General features: G+C 42.7%; 1 protein-coding gene across 2 annotated transcripts in view; it reads left to right on the top strand.

Annotated features, from left to right (window-relative positions):
* CTDP1 (CTD phosphatase subunit 1) overlaps window positions 1-4,023 on the top strand; it is a 128,650-nt gene extending 124,627 nt beyond the window's left edge. For both annotated transcript variants that reach the window (XM_072853489.1, XM_072853485.1), the window contains one exon: window positions 2,988-4,023. In XM_072853489.1, the coding sequence (XP_072709590.1) occupies window positions 2,988-3,011 (24 nt within the window). In that variant the 3' untranslated portion in view covers window positions 3,012-4,023. The remainder of the gene's footprint in view (window positions 1-2,987) is intronic.
* The last annotated feature ends 11,800 nt before the right edge of the window (window positions 4,024-15,823 follow it).

Genomic DNA, 15,823 nt, shown 5'->3' on the forward strand with positions numbered 1-15,823 from the left:
CTCTCTCTTCTGAATTTGCAAATAAAAAATGCAGCACTATGTTACTGATGTTCTTCCTCCATACTTCTGTCAGAGTTAGCTTTGCATTTGATTTCATAATACTAATTTAAATGTTTTCGGAATAGCTATGAAGCTGCAGTTCACAGTACACAAATAGTGAAAGGTGTTTATATCTTAATTAGAACAATACTCACATTCTTGGGAGATTTTTTGTTTCTTCTAGCAGAGGACTAATACTTAGTTGTGGTTTCTTTTTAGTTTTTGATGGTCTTTTCCTCCCCATGAGTGAGGAAGTTTTCATATCTAGACTGACTAGAGCTGTTGTACTAGCCTTTCCGAAAGAACAAGAGCTGACAAAATAGATCACATTCAGTCTTTTGTGTTTCCAAAGGTGCTGTTTAATACAACCGAATGAGGGATGAAAATATGTCAGGACTGTCCCCTAAAGTTTTCTGGAAAGTCTTTTTGTAGACTGGAGCTCCATTTTTTAATGAACTAGCTACACTGAGTATTTCAGGTCCCTGTGTTTTGTTGATTGTCCTCACTGAAATCTAGTTGCTGTGGAATAGATTTAAATAAAAAGGTGGCTTTGTTGCATAAATTAGTAATTTTGTTGGTCTTTGGCTTAATTATTTAGTAAACAAACTGTTCCTCACTTTTAAGAAATAATCAACTGGCAGTGAGATATTATTTCTTCATAGACCTTTTTTCTATGGGATCTTTGCTATTGATTTAGGTCTCAGCAACCTCACAGTATCTGGGCTGGCTCTAAAAACCTGCTTGTCCTGCCACATTCTTTAATACATCATCTGCGGTTGTGTGTATGTGTTTCATATGTGTAAATTATAGCTATCAGACTGTTAATTTTATTTTTCAGTTGGTAGATACCATCAGTTTCCACAGATGCAGTGTTACAAACGGATGAATACGAATGTTTTCAGCTGTGAACGTTGTGCTATAGATTCCCTCCATGTCTTTATTTATCTTTATTTCCCAGTTAGCACTACATGTATACTTCTTATCCACTACTTGTTAAATACGCACAACTTTTTTCTTCTTTTGCTGAGTAAGACTCTTTCAGCTTTCTTTAATTCCCAGTTCCCCTTTTCTCTAGCTAATAGTATCATTAATGCCTAAAATAGTGCTGTATCTATGAAGGCTGAAATCATCACGAAGTAAGCAAGTGAAACTCAAGCTCCATACATTTGTATAGCTTTTAATGGAAATGTGCTAAGATTTCTTCCAACTGGGCATTTTTAGTCTTGAGTGCTTCCTCATCCAAACTGTGTGCTAATGTAGACTGCATGGAAAGCAGTGTTATGCCTGAGAAACTGCTTTTTATTTTGTATTAGGCTCCATTTAGTGCCCTTTAACTCTCTCAGCAGGCCATATTTGAGTTTCAATAGCAAAATATTCAGAAAATGCTTTCAACTCATCCCATTTTTGCTTGTTAGGGATTTAGACCCCAGGCTGAATCCCAGGGCTTCAGCCTTACCGCCCTGGAGTATTACTCCTACCACCCTATACTGAACAGAAAAACCCACCTAACATCACTGTGAGGAAGCACTCAGTAAAGCAGCAGCAGTGTATCTTTTGGTCCCACTGGTGCAGCAGAAAGGAAAAACAGGGTAACAGAAGACTGCTCACTTTCCATTTTGATTCGGACTCCCCTCCTGACTTCACACCCTGTCTTGTCCATCCCCCTGAAAAGCTGAGAAAGGGGAGGTCAGGTGTCACTCAGCCAGCCTACAAATCAAGCAGTCTGGGCTCCTGAGAATTAACGTTTCTGGGAAAATGGCAATAAGAATGTCTGTATAAATAAAAATTGCTTTGTATTTCAGTGTTGCTTACAAGTTTGACTGTTAATCTTTGGATTTATTTCTTTTGGATATACATAGTTCAAGTCAGTATTTATCGAAGGTCTTTCTTGCTATATGCTACTTCTCTATACTCTCAGAAGTAAAGGGACCATTGTTAAATTACTGCTTTTTGCTAAAAGATAAACGATCATTTTATTAATTTTTCATTATTGCAAGTGGATGCATTCTCTTCTTAATGAAACCCCACCTAGCAATGAAAAGGACACTTATTTAAGAGCTGCCCCCTTTGCATATATTTCTCTGCTTGAAATTTGATCAAATGATCAAGGAGGATTTTGAAGGTGTTTCTACAGCTCGTTATGAATTCTATGCAATGCAAAGTCTCAACTTTATTTTTGTCTCAGAAGTACATGTCTGATATAAAATTCCCTTTTGGCAAGGAAGAGCAATTTTAGGATTCCAGAAATCCAAATTCTTTTGCTTATGGCTATGTCCCAGTTGAAGCATTAGATTTTCCGTGGAGATCTTTCACAACCAGGAACATGATTCTTTTGGCAGGGTATTGTGCATATCAGCTTCCTGTTTAAACTGGTTAATTCTCCAGAGATGCTAAGAAATGTGTTGTTCAGCCTGGCAGTACTAATCCAAAGAGACATAAAAGGAAGGAACGAGACCCCTACGTTTGGAAGCATGAAAGTGTAGAAGCTGGTGCAGTGAGATTTGGTTAATCAGTTAAGGATTTCTTTTTATAAAAAAGCAGAAACTTGAATATTTCAAAATCATATAACAACGTATAATGTACTTCGGTAATCTCTCATTCACACAATGGATTTCTTTATTTTGGGATGAGAGAGGAAAGTAAATCAACTCATTATTTTCAAACAGTCTTATACTTTGTTTTCGTTCCTTGTTCAGAAGAATGGGAGAAATAAAATTAGTACTTTGTTCTTTGCACCTACAGCTGACAGTAAATAACAGCAATTAAAAAATCAATTGTGTGAACTAACTACTGTTAGTTCATTTAAAAGCAAGCGCTGTACTTTTTGTCTAGACCTGAAAAAAAGTTGAGTCCTTTAGCCCCATTTTTTCCCCTGTTAAATAGTGATCTGTGTTAATAAGCAATGAGATACTTTGATTCATGGACATTATCTCTGTCTACCCTTCCAGGGGTCACAAGCGCAAACTGGATGAAGATGATGCAGCCAGTGAATCCAGTAAAGAATCTAGCAATGAAGATGAGGAAGGAAGCAGTTCTGAAGCGGATGAAATGGCAGCAGCACTTGAAGCTGAATTGAACGACTTTATGTGACATTCATGCAGAAGACGGAATTTGTAATTATATTTTACTTCTCATAAACAGATCGGACTTCAGATGAGTCCCTTATGTCAGTACTCAATGTTTTTCCAAAATGTGTGTGTATATTTTGCAAAGCAACACAAGAGGTGACACATTATTTTACAAAATCGGAAATAGATGTTTTTAAGGTGTTTTACTAAAGGAAAATATACTTTTTTAAACAAAAAAAAGTATTAAATGGGACTTGGTATGCTATGCCAAAGACATGTTAGGGAGCTCTGCAGAACCTTCATATACAGGACTGATACAAAGGTTTGTGATTAAAAATACAGCAACTTTTTAAAAATATTGCAGTCTGTGGTTTATGGGTAACGGTCTTCAAAAAAGAGGAGATAAAGGAGATGGAATTGTCTGGGTAGTACAGCAGGAACCTGATGAACTGGTCATCCTTTTCCACAAATAAATGCTATCAAATATAAAAGGATTTTTAAAATAAAAAAGAACGATTTATATTTGTATAGAAACAGAGAATGTGATATGCAAGCTTTGTGGACTCTGCACTTGACCCACCTGTCATTTGCTTCTAAGAGAATACATAATGATCAAAACTCATGTTTTTAAGTCACTTTGTGGAATAGTTGGGTTCGTTAGGGACATTGTTTAGATTTTTAACTTTTCTTCTCTGTAACCAGAAATTTAGCACAGCATACTGTGTGATCCTGTACTGCCATAAGAAGCATATTCACCCATTCGTGTTGTCTTGGAAAGAACGAGTGCTACTTCAGTCTAGATAGGATTTAATTTCTTTGACAAGAGATCTGATGTAAAGTTTTTGTATATTCTATTTCATATTTGACCCACAAAACAGATTTTCTTTCATTTAATAAAAATCCATTTTGTACGCTTTGTTTCCCTTTCCTGTTCATTTGCTTCCATTGAATACAAGGCACTTTTCAGTATTATCTTTCCTTTACTCTGCATGAAAATAATGAAAAGCATTGAATGCAACCGCAAATTTGTAGATTCTGGCAGGTAACTGAGTCAGAGAAGAGAAACACTGGCTCAGAAGATTCCCTTTTCTTTGGTATGTGAACTCTTACATTCTGACATTTTCTCGGGTCTCTTTGACTGGCCTCTGAAGATACCGTAAGAGTTATTGCTCTAGTATTGAATTTCTGAGGCTAGAACCATGGTTTATTCTCAATTGTTAGCAACTAGAGAGACAAATCCTTTGAAAACATGTTAGCAAAAGAAGACTCATTAATTCAGATGTCATGGTTAAAAGGAAGTACTTTCTGGTGCAGAAATACTTAATTTTGCCACTTAGCAGTAAAACAGAGTATTTCAATAGAATCTCAGCTGGTTTACAAAGAACAGCCTAGTTTACAATGCTTCATAATGGCAATAAAAGGAAGACTGAGAAAACAGGAGAATCTTTTCAGATTAATACTGCTTTCCCACTTCAGAATGCAAGGTCAGCATCCACAAGACAAAAAGTGTTTTCTGTGGGAAAATGTTACACTTCGTGGACATGTACACAGGTACCACATAGCTGAAGTCTACAGTGACCTGCCGGCTGTAGCTCTCCATGAAAACAAGCAGGATGTCTCCAAGTGAGTTGCATTGTATAACAGAATAAAAAGACCAGTGCTTGTAAAATGGGAAGTCAAAATACTTTTTTTCAGCAACTTAAATGCAGCCTCCCCAGCTACCAGAGGATGACTCCTTGCAATTAAATATTAAAATGTCAGGGGTTATTGGGTACATTTTGTGTTTTCTTAAATTAAACCCGGTTGAAATAATTTGAAGCAATACCAACTTTTTGGGTCACTGTGATGCTGCAGATGACTTGACAGCACAAATTTCAGCAGAGACTTGTTCTGGCTGATGATCTCTGCCAGTCAGGCAGCTCTGTGGCAGCATTCAAGCTCTGAATGTAAACACAGCCAGCGAGCAAAACTGGGTAGGTTGCTGTTAGCTCAGCAATGTTCTGCCTTGGTTCAAGCTGCCTGTTGGATGCCGCGTTCCTGATGCGGCAGCTGTCTCGTAGTGCTCGTGGAGTGATTCCATACATGCAAAGTTTGAGAAGCTTTTTGGTGCAAAAGGCTGTAACCTCTTCCCAGTTTTATTTTATGGCTGCTGCTCTCAGTTTCACTGGTGGTGTGTGTGTCTGGGCAGGAGTCCTAAAAGCGATCAGCACTCCACTAGAACCAATATCATCTGGACCCCTGTGTAAACACCGAGTGAGGGCTCTCCACCAGACTGAGAGCTGCATCTGTGGTCTAGTGCCAGTGAAAACTCCTCTGCCTCTACAGGAGCTGCAAAAGCCTGCAATTAGTGCTGCACACAGAGGCCCAGGGAGCAGGCAAGCATGCTGCCAGAATTAAAGCCAAGCAGTTCTCCAATGACAGTTACTACACAGTCAATTCTTATTTTGACATTAATTATTCTGGTAGCTCTCATAACCCCTGCTCTCCAATCCTCAGGGCGGGGAGGGACCTAGTACAGGGGGTTTTGAGAGGCACCAACCCATTGCTCATTGCCAGAGCAACTCACAAGGCATTGAGCCTGCTTTCTGTCCAGAAGTAGTCTCCTGCTCATTCAGGTAGCTGTATCTAGTAAACTGGTCACCAGCCTCTCTCTCTGCATGGGCAGGAGAGAGAAACTGAAACTGAAAATTTAATAGATGATAAATTATATGCCCTGGCTAACCTGCCAGCAAGAAGTCTTTTAATGTATGAAGTTGTCACTCCCACTAACTTACGCTCCTTTCAAGATGCAGGAGCATCCTAGGAAAGGCAACAAATGTGCTTTATGAAATGGCTTTTAACTTTTTATTAAGTGGCCCACATCTCTTGACTAGTTGTTTTATCCCATCTTCTTGACCTACTTTTGTGTGAGGTAGCTAGCAAGGACCTGCTGCCAGGAAGGGCTCTCTCAGAGCAGAAGCAAAGACTGGACTCCCACTGAGGCTGTTGAACTTACTGGGCAGTGCTGGTTTCTGAAGGGGTACCAGGCGTGGAAGTGAGCACAGAAGGGGCATACAGCGCGCCTTGCTTCATTAAGCTTTCTGAGCGTGTACTATTGCTGCTGTCCAGGAAAGACAGCTCCTAAGGTCTGACGATTATTTAACAACAGGTAAGAGCAGTCATTTCAATTTAAAGACCGGCAGTTTTATTTTTTCCATCTCGATTTGCCCTCAGCAGTTCTTAAGAGAATGGGAAGACAGCACAGCTCTGTGTAGGGGATGTAGTGGGACCTGTGATAAAAGCAAAAAGCATCAGGTAGTGGCCAAGCTTTTCTCATTGTCTGTGTGTGCTGGGAAGGGGGGAAGATGAGGGAACAGTGTCACTTAGCGCTGAGATGTGAAAAACTCCAAGCATGCAAATACTTCCACTGTCAGGTTTTATGCATATGTGGAGTGGGCCCTCGAGTCTTCTCAGTGTCTTCTTAGATAGTAACATACTCTTGCAGAGGGTGGAAAGTCTAAAGTTTCCTTCTTGGCACTACTGCTTGCAGAATAGGTGACTGTCTTACAAGCGTGAAAATACACACACACAAACCTGGAGCTGTACCTCAAGATTTCTCAGCTCTGCCTATTTTTACTCCAGTGAACATTGCAGTAGATGACAAGTCGAAGAATGAATATATAGTGGTCCTGTTAAGGAAGTGGATCACTTCATGTAGGTGAAAATTCAGCATGAGAAATCTTCCATTAATTATTAAATCAGGCTTAGCCAAAAGGAAAACATTCATGAATCATTTTTAATTAAAAAACAAAAGCGCACATAGAAATTCTTAAAAACAGATTATTTTTTTTTTTTAGGTAGAAATGTTCCCTGGTAGCTAAGCCTTAAAGTCAAATTGATACCGCAAAAAAAATAGGTGTGTTTACGTGATACAGAAATTAAAATAGGGGGAAGCCTGTGCATTATTTCTTTTGCTTCTCTCCTCATCAGAGCCTCCAAATCCTCTTTCTTTTCCTTGTCTAATTCAAGTTTATGTTCACCATGTGGGCTACTCCACGCCTTGTCTTTGCTTGTCTCCTTTAGTTCTTTACTGAACCCTAGCCATCGTGTGCCCAATTCCATCACTGAAGTAACACTTTCCCATCACTGTCTTTATCCAGTAGGGCCCAGTTCTGCAGGTTCTGCAGTTCTGCATCTGCATGCAAATTTTTTATACATTCGTTTTTCCTTTCCAATACCACCTTCTGTTGTCATTTCAGAAGTGTTTGGAGCCCAGTGCCCAGCACAGCCTCCTCTCCCCTCCCTCTCTGAGGAATGGGGGGCAGCAGTATCTGATTCCCCCAAGCAGCATCACCTACGGCAGGCTGGTTTGCTGCAGCTGCATACCCTAGACTCTTCCTGTTGATCTGGCTGGGTTTTTTTCTGCACTTCCTTTCTAATGAGATCTTCCTTCCTACTCACACATCATTAATAGTTGTTATTTTATCATATTGTTCTGATCATACCAGCCTTTCCCCTTCCCATCTAAAGCACGCTAAAAGAATATGCAGCTTATGCAGCACCTCTTCTTGCAATCGTATCACCTATCTGATCTCTCCATAAAAATTCCAAAACCAGCACTAGATGTAAGGTCTCCTCCTTCAGCACAGCTCCATCAACAGGGTCCTCCTCATCCTGGCATGCTGCTGCTCTCCCAGCCTTGCGTTCCCCGACCATGAACCCAGCAGATACAGAGGCAGCTGTCGGGCATGGCCACACAGGTAAGGTACAGAATCATAGAATCATAGAATAGTTTGGGTTGAAAGGGTCCTTTAAAGGTCATCTAGTCCTGCAATGAGCAGGGACATCTTCAACTAGATCAGGTCGCTCAGTGCCCTGTCCAATCTGACCTTGAATGTTTCCAGGGATGGGGCATCTAACACCTCTCTGGGCAACCTGTTCCAGTGTTTCACCACCCTCATTGTAAAAAATGTCTTCCTCATATCTAGTCTGAATCTACCCCCTTTTAGTTTAAAACCATTACCCCTTGTCCTATCGCAACAGGCCCTATTAAAAAGTCTGTCCCTATCTTTCTTATAAGCCCCCCTTAAGTATTGAAAGGTAGTCCTGCTCAGGAGCAGGACGATGAAGGACCCAGTTCTCCACCTGTTGTACACACAGTCACTACCTGAGGTGCTGGAGGCTTCACAAAGCCCATCTAGGTAAGTCTCAGTTTCTTCCAGGTGGGAAAGTAGCTACCACAGTTGTTTTAATTAAGAGTCTTCGACTGGCTTTATTTTATGTATATAACATATAGCAACAGAGCAGGAATAGTCCAGATAAGTGAAACCACTGCCTTTCTGTAGGCTGCGTGTGAGTGCTTCCATGTGGAGGGAGGAACATATTTCATCTAGGGAAACTTTATTCCTCAGTGTTGTACAGCTCATAACCATAAATGGAGAAACTCACCTTTGCTTCTGGTCTGGGCTCCCATGTAAATCTCAGCTGGCTCATTCCCAGCATCTGTAAGGTCATTTTCCCCAAGAGCTAGGCCAGCTGCTTTCCTGGATCTCCACTGGGCCCACACATCCCGCTGTGATCTTTCTCCTCCAAGGAAAAAGACTGAGTCTGTTGTCATCAATATATACATATAAACAGGAAAAAAAATCACAGAATCACAGAATGGCTGAGGTGGAAAGGGACCTCTGGAGGTCATCTAGTCCAACCCCCTGTTCAAGCAGGGAGTGCCACCTACAGCTGGTTGCCCAGGACCACATCCAGTCAGGGTTTGGATGTTTCCAAGGATGGAGACTCCACAGCCTGTGCTCAAGTCACCCTCACAGTAAAAAGATTTTTTTTTGAGGGGATGTGCAAGGGAAAAAAGAATGAGCACAAGGAGCATGATTGCTGTTGCGTATGTCGTACAAGCTCCTTAACTGTTCCATGCTGGCTAAGACAGAGGACACATAAGGCAGGTGTGGTCCTCACTCTTGGGTTTCTCTGAGAGCTGAAACTTTCGGATGAATGATTGCCAGAAGCTTGTTGTCTTCCATGTCCAATACTAGCCACTGTACTGGAGAATTCCCTACCATGTGTTATGGAGAGTGTGCATTTTAATACATATGATGGGGTTTTTTGAGCCACTTGAGATTTTCATATGGGAACAGGCTTAAGTATACCAAGCACTTGGAATGCAGGAGAAACAGAGATGAGCTAAAAGCCAAGGCCCTGTTTTGCACAACCTCTGTTTCTGGTGCACCCAATTATCCCTTTTGCACTTCTTGTTCTTCGTCACTTTCTCATTTTGCTGGAGGAGCAGAGATGATCTGTGGTCTGATCTCAAGGCTTTGGAGTTGTTCATATACCCCAACTCCAAAGCACTGAGATAATTTACTTGGCAAAGTGGGGGCTGATTTTGACACAGATTCTGTACAGTGTGTGCTGAGCAGAGGACATGTTTGATGTGTTCACATTACTCTACATTGGTGAAATGCACTGTCACTTTTTAAACCCCCTGGAGTTCTGTCACCTCTGCAGGTCTCATGCCCACAGAGCCTGTGCTGCCACATTAATGAAGCCAAAGTGCCCGCATGAGACAGAGCTCCCTTGGCAGAGGATGTTTCCGCTGTAATGAATTATTTGTTCTTTCCACCCTCCATCCTAATTCTGTTTCCTGACAAGACAGGGAGCCTCACCCGGTAGATATAAGCATGCATGGCACTTCTAAGTATCTCTGTCCCAAGAAGAAGCTAGACTGATTTAGCCATTGGGTAGGTTTAGAGGCACTTTAAAGGTCAAGCAGATGCAGAGACTGGGAAGGGGAAAGGAGCCAGACATTCCTCCTGAGTCACCCTTCTCCAGCCTGCCCACTGCTCTCCTCCTGAGCCAAACTCTTGCCAGAGTTGGCAGACAGTAACTGTACTGCAAAGCCATGTAGGTTTAACAGGCGATGACAAAGCGTCCATCCTTCTCTAAGTTTGCTGTGGCACATGAGTGATGCAGATGTTTCGCCTCTGCTCCTTCCACATCTGCCACAGAAGTCTTGAAAAAGAGACTCGCAGTGACAGGTCTGTGCTTATGGGAACCATAAGGGAGAAACTCTGGCCAAGGCCCTCAGAAGGGCTGCGTCCTCCTCCCTTTCCCTTCTCTACAGGAGACCAATGTCTCTAAGTCCCCAAGAATGTTTGCCTGCCTTGTCTGTCAGATTTTGGATGTTGTCGCTCTTTCACAACAGGCAAGCTGTTCTTGCTAAAGCACAACCTACCATTGCTATTGATCAACTGTCAGCAGCAAAGCCTGCAGGCACCAGCCTCCTCCTCGTCATGCTGCCTTCAGACCAAGCGCCAGTGCTTTTTGGCAGGGAGTACAGCAAGAAGTTGGAAAAGCTTTTTATCTTTTCAGATCTACTGCTATGGATATGTATGACCCTTTCAGGACACAAGTATTAAATGTGTCACTTAGTGCCAATATAAATGGTCCTTGGGAAGTTCTCTGTTTTAATTAAGTGGATGTGTTTGGTCCTCAGAGAGCTCGGCATGTACTTGAGTGAATAAATGTTTTAATAATTCAGCTTTGTCTCTCCTAATCTTATAGCTGCAACCCACAGAAAAGCTTTCTTTTCCTTCACACTGAATACCAAATGAAGAATGCTCCATTTTATTTCTCTGGTTTTTTTCCTTTCTGTCCTTGGATCCAAGTTCTCAGCCATCCTCTGAGACCACAGGGGAGTCCCACTGTGGGACCCATGTGCACAGCAGCCCTGTGCCGACTCCACAGGACATGACCATCAGCCGGCATCCTCCTGGGCTCTCCCTCCAGGGGCTGCCCGAGGAAGTGGTGCCACCTCTGAGCATATCTCAGAGTGACGGCTGTGTGTCTTCCAGAGTCCATCTGCTTCACTGACCATCGCCTTTGCCTCAGTGGTGGAAATGCCCCTTGTGTGAAATGCCCCTTCAGCTTGCTTGTGTGAAATACTCATAGCTTCCCCCGCAGCTGGCTCCTCCTTTCAGTAATTCAAGCCACTTTCCAGCGCTTTGTTTTTGCATTGCACTTAAAAATCTTTGTCCCTTTTTAAAATTCAGAAGGCAGCTAAAGAGGTGAAAGCAGGCCCCAACAGTCTAGAAGTTGTGCATTGCCAGAAGAACTCGTCTCATGACAGAGACTATGCTTGGTGTGCATTTAATCTGAACATACCCATCAGGCAAGGAAAGGTATCAGACAGTTATTTTTCCAGCTCAAGGTACAATCTACAGCTATTCCTGATGGCCCCCGAGATGTGCATTGGATTTAGCACCACAATTTTGTGATGCTGGTGTTATTCTCTAAGGTTGTATGGTTGCAATCTAAAATAGCCTGTCCACAGAAAACGTGTTTTCTGGGGAAACACAGAACACTCCTCCATGCCGTGTCCACCTACATTTATAAGAAACCACAACACAGATGTCTGCGTGATACAAACTTGGGATGCTTTTAAGGCAGGAGGAGGAGGGGAAATCTGGCTCTGTGAACAAAGGCTGGGCACTGTTTCTTTATGTGGGAGGGTCATTGGTCTACAAGGGGAAGGAGGATGGCAAAACAGCAGTTCATCAAACTAGAAATTGTCCTCTACAGCATGTGCTGTAGCTGTTTGCAGCTCAGTGAGACTGTATCAGCCCAGCACCTATTACTGTCCTTGTAACTTGAACCAAAGCCCATACACAGACCATCAAGCAGAGGCCCCTCATTTGCTTCATTACAGGAGGGTGGCTCTGCTCATCTGCATGCTCTCCACCTGCCAATGGGTGCAAACTGCTGCATGGCAGGGGTTAATTTCAGCTGCGACCTTACGTAACTTTTACTTTAATTGCCTGCATTTGACATTTGTGAGACTAAGGCACTAACAGCTGCAGTGGAAGTGCTGAGGAGTAAGTCTGTGAGTAATTCCTGTTTTCTCCCCAGCTTATATCATTTACCTCGTTATGGTACTGCCTGCAGCCTTCAGCTGCTCTTTGCTTACTGAGTTAATAGATTTCACATGCCCCTGTGCCACATCCCTCTCAGCCAAACTAACTCTCCAGGTAGGCACACCAAATAACTTCCCTCTGTGTCCACTGCTGGTGGGTTAGCGTGAAGACAACCCAAGCGCTCTGTACCTGGGATGCAGCAGCTGTGTGCTGAAAATTTAAGATGTTCAAAGAGCAACCCCTGGCCACGGTGCTTTGCCGTGCTGTACCACATGCCATGACACAAGTGGCAACGCAGAAAAAACCACTGTTGCTTTCAGAGAGCAAACACTGAAAATGCTGCCTGTGCAGGAGAGGACCGGATTGCAACTGAGCTGCACCTCGGTTACCTCGTGCTGCACCTAACCTGGAGCAACCCCAGAGCAGGGACATGCAAACAGCCCCGGTACTCTGGTCTCTGTCAGGGTTTGTGTGAAGCAGGCCCTCGCTGTCAGCACAAGCTGCACGCTTCAGCACCCTGCGTCCTCATCTGGAATCCAGGTCTTGGCATTAGGGGCACAAAATATGTTGCTTTTTTAGATCCCCCCCCATTGTTTGTTGTCTTTGTGCATGCCACTAGTGCTGCAAAGGGCTGCAGGACACCACGGGGCTCCAAAAAGGGCAGCTCCTGCCTGATGGAAACTGCCATGGCTCCCTTGATGTGAACCCAGAAGCCCGCCAAGGGGTTCACACTGGCTGAAGAGGTGCTCTCTGGCATCTCTGGAAGCTGTTATGCACCACTTTCTGGATGAGAAGTAAGAATTCAGAAGTAATTCAGGATCCTCTTCTGGGTCATTGTGGAAGCATCTGGTATTTGGAAACCTGCAGAGGACAAAGGAGGAAATACCTTCATTGCTCAGAGTTTCCTGATGTGACATTGAAGGCTCAGTGCTTGTAGCTCTCGTGTTATGAGGTTCACTTGGCTTTCTTGGAAGATATTTAGCTAATCAGTATAATTTAATACATTTGTATCTGTAAATATAGCTGCACAACTCTTGCAATGCACTTTTGCTGTTACCAACCCTCTTTCCATTTAAAACTGTGGCTTTTGGACTCTGCTAACTACAAGGATGTCAATTTGCACTTTAAGAAAATGTAAATTTTTTCTGTACTCCTTCAGGTTGTGAAGCAAAGTTTGAAAGTATGTCTTGGCTGCACTGTGAAAAACCACAGCACCAACAAGTATACCTGGTGATTTTTAAGCTAAGCTCACAGCTTTGTGAGGGTTTGTGTGCAATTTTGAATGTGAGGGGCTATGAATAATAATTGTGGTCTTGAGGCAATGAGGTGTATAGGTGTAAACAATGTGAGATTTCCCCACTGGGTTGAAATGAGACTCCTTCAAGTCTTTTGTGAAATTTCAACACAGCTCAAAAAAGCGATTTCTGAGCAGGATGTGGGCTGCAATATTGGGAACAGGTTCTTCCAGTGTTAACGAGCGAGCATCCTGCCTCAGAAATTACATCCAAGCATTTTCAGAGCAGAGGATCTTATAAATATATTCTTTACGTTCTGATATGTGAGATCGGGCACTGGAGGATGCATCTGTTTTCCAGAAGAGAGGATCTGAATGATGTAGTTTGAAGAGAAGAGTTAGAGCTCAAAAATAAAGTCTCACTATGAAGTACCCTACAAAACAAGAAAGTTAGGCCAGGATTCAGAGATATTTGGGGTTGAGAGGCATGCAAACCACCCCAGATACTGATGACTTCAATATAATGGCATGAATACAGGTCCCTCACAAAACTCATGAGCATCCTTCATGTTTCAGACACTTTTTGCCCCGTAAAGACTACCTGAGATGCAGGCTCTGAGTGAACTTCATCTAGGGCAATTACCTGAATTTCCACTTGCTATTTGTTATCCATTACTCAGGCATTTTGGGCCAAATGTTTTAAAATATTTTTAATGTCCTGTCTTGAAATTCTCAATATGCAATTCTTCATCAGTGCTCCTGATGTTTTTCCATACCAACTGCATATGTGCAACTGCAGGTGAAGTTCATGTCCTTTAGCACATAAAGGCCAGGATCATTGTAGAAATGTTCATAAAAACATAGTTGCTACAAGACACATAACAGTTTTTACCTACTCCTTCTCCTGGTCAGTATTCTCTTGTAGTAAATTTCTTAATGGTTTGTTGAGTTAGTGGAATCCAAAATAACGACATTAGCCATTTCCTTGGAGTAATGTTTTGTTGGAGTGGCCTCCAGCAACTGATGTCCAGGAAACTTTTCCTCCCAGTATCTGAACTATAGTTTTTAGGGGTCAGCTTCGCCAGCTTTTGCTAACCTTGCTGCTTGCACTCCTCAAATGCCAAGAACATTACAGCCACAAACAATTCAATCTTTTGTGGCTCTCCAGCTCTCAGGCTTTGGTGGGAGACGCGCCCCTGTGATCACCTTTAATCACTTGCCTTTTGGGTTTTGCTCCCAGCTTTCCAGCTTCTCCTTGGTAGCATAAAGCCAAGAAGAGAAAGAGGGACTCCAGAAGGGATACTGCTGGGCTCACACAGCATCCCTACCATAAGTCCTCTTACAAGTAGTTCATGTGGCTCAGCCACCCTCGTGCCACCCTTTTGCCAAGGCAGAACTGGAAAGAGGTTGATGTTAATCACTGAGACGTGCTTCGCTTTTCCTTGCTGAATAAGCTGACATTTCAAGCATCCAGCCCAACCTTGGCTGTTGCTTTTTAGCATCTCACTATGCAGCAGACCTGCTGCAGCAGTTGCCCCTCAGGTGGCCCTGCTGACATCCAGGTCCTGCATTCAGTCGGGCAATGTCCCACCTGGTGGTTTCCTCCTGCGGCATCACCTCAGCTGGGCGCAGGCACCTAACAGTAGGTCAGGTGGCTTGTGCCCATCACAGTGCCTTTCCCAGTGCCTGGAAAACTTTATCCCTCATCCATGTATTCCTCTTCATTCTCCTCTCTCTCGGTTAGTCATGCTCCCCTTTTCACATGCACGCTCTTTCCATGCAGATATTACGATTATGCAGGCTGTAACGCACTGGAAGATTTCTTTTCCCTCCTCCACAAATATCTAAACTTATCCCTAACTACCTAGCTAATCTGTCTATCAGATCCAAATGCCCCCAACATTTGGGGGTGTTTGGGTTTGGGATTCTGATTCAGGCTTATCTAGAGAAAACATTGAAAGGTTGCTGCATTTAACTTCATCCAGCAAATGAAGCTGAAAGCTGTTCAGCGCTACCGTATGAATGTACTGCCTGAAACCAATATCTACCTGCAAACACAGTGTGACTAATTTGGGTCTGAAAGAGTTTTATGTAAGTATTGTTTTACTTTTAATGTTCTCTTTACTTTTCATCGCTTCTTTAAATCCCACCAAAGGCAAGCTTTCTCACAAGATGATGTCTTGGCATTTTCACTCAATGATATTGACTTCCTAATGGCAGCAGGGGAATAAACCAGTAGATTAAACTGTCCAATCAATTGCCCTCCTGCCTGTATTATGTGCATCGTTTCCCACTGTACATATTCAATGTTACAGTCTATGATCATTAACACAGTGGGCGCTGTTAGACAATGAAAGCCAGCAGCATGTTAATAAAAGGTTTAATGAATAACATGATACCCTTACCAATAGCCACAGAAAAGTTGTTTTAGGGAAACAGGAACTGTGTATTGGGGCACATTGTACATAAAGTAGGGTTGTCTGTGCTAATAAGCAAATACTCCTTTATCTCAGGGCTAGTGCTGAAATGCCAGCACAGAGAGAAAACTGAGTTTGAGGGAAATATCCCCTTGTATCAGAGAG

This window comes from Ciconia boyciana, chromosome 2 (assembly GCF_034638445.1).
Source record: "Ciconia boyciana chromosome 2, ASM3463844v1, whole genome shotgun sequence".
NCBI classification, from domain to species: Eukaryota; Metazoa; Chordata; class Aves; order Ciconiiformes; family Ciconiidae; genus Ciconia; species Ciconia boyciana.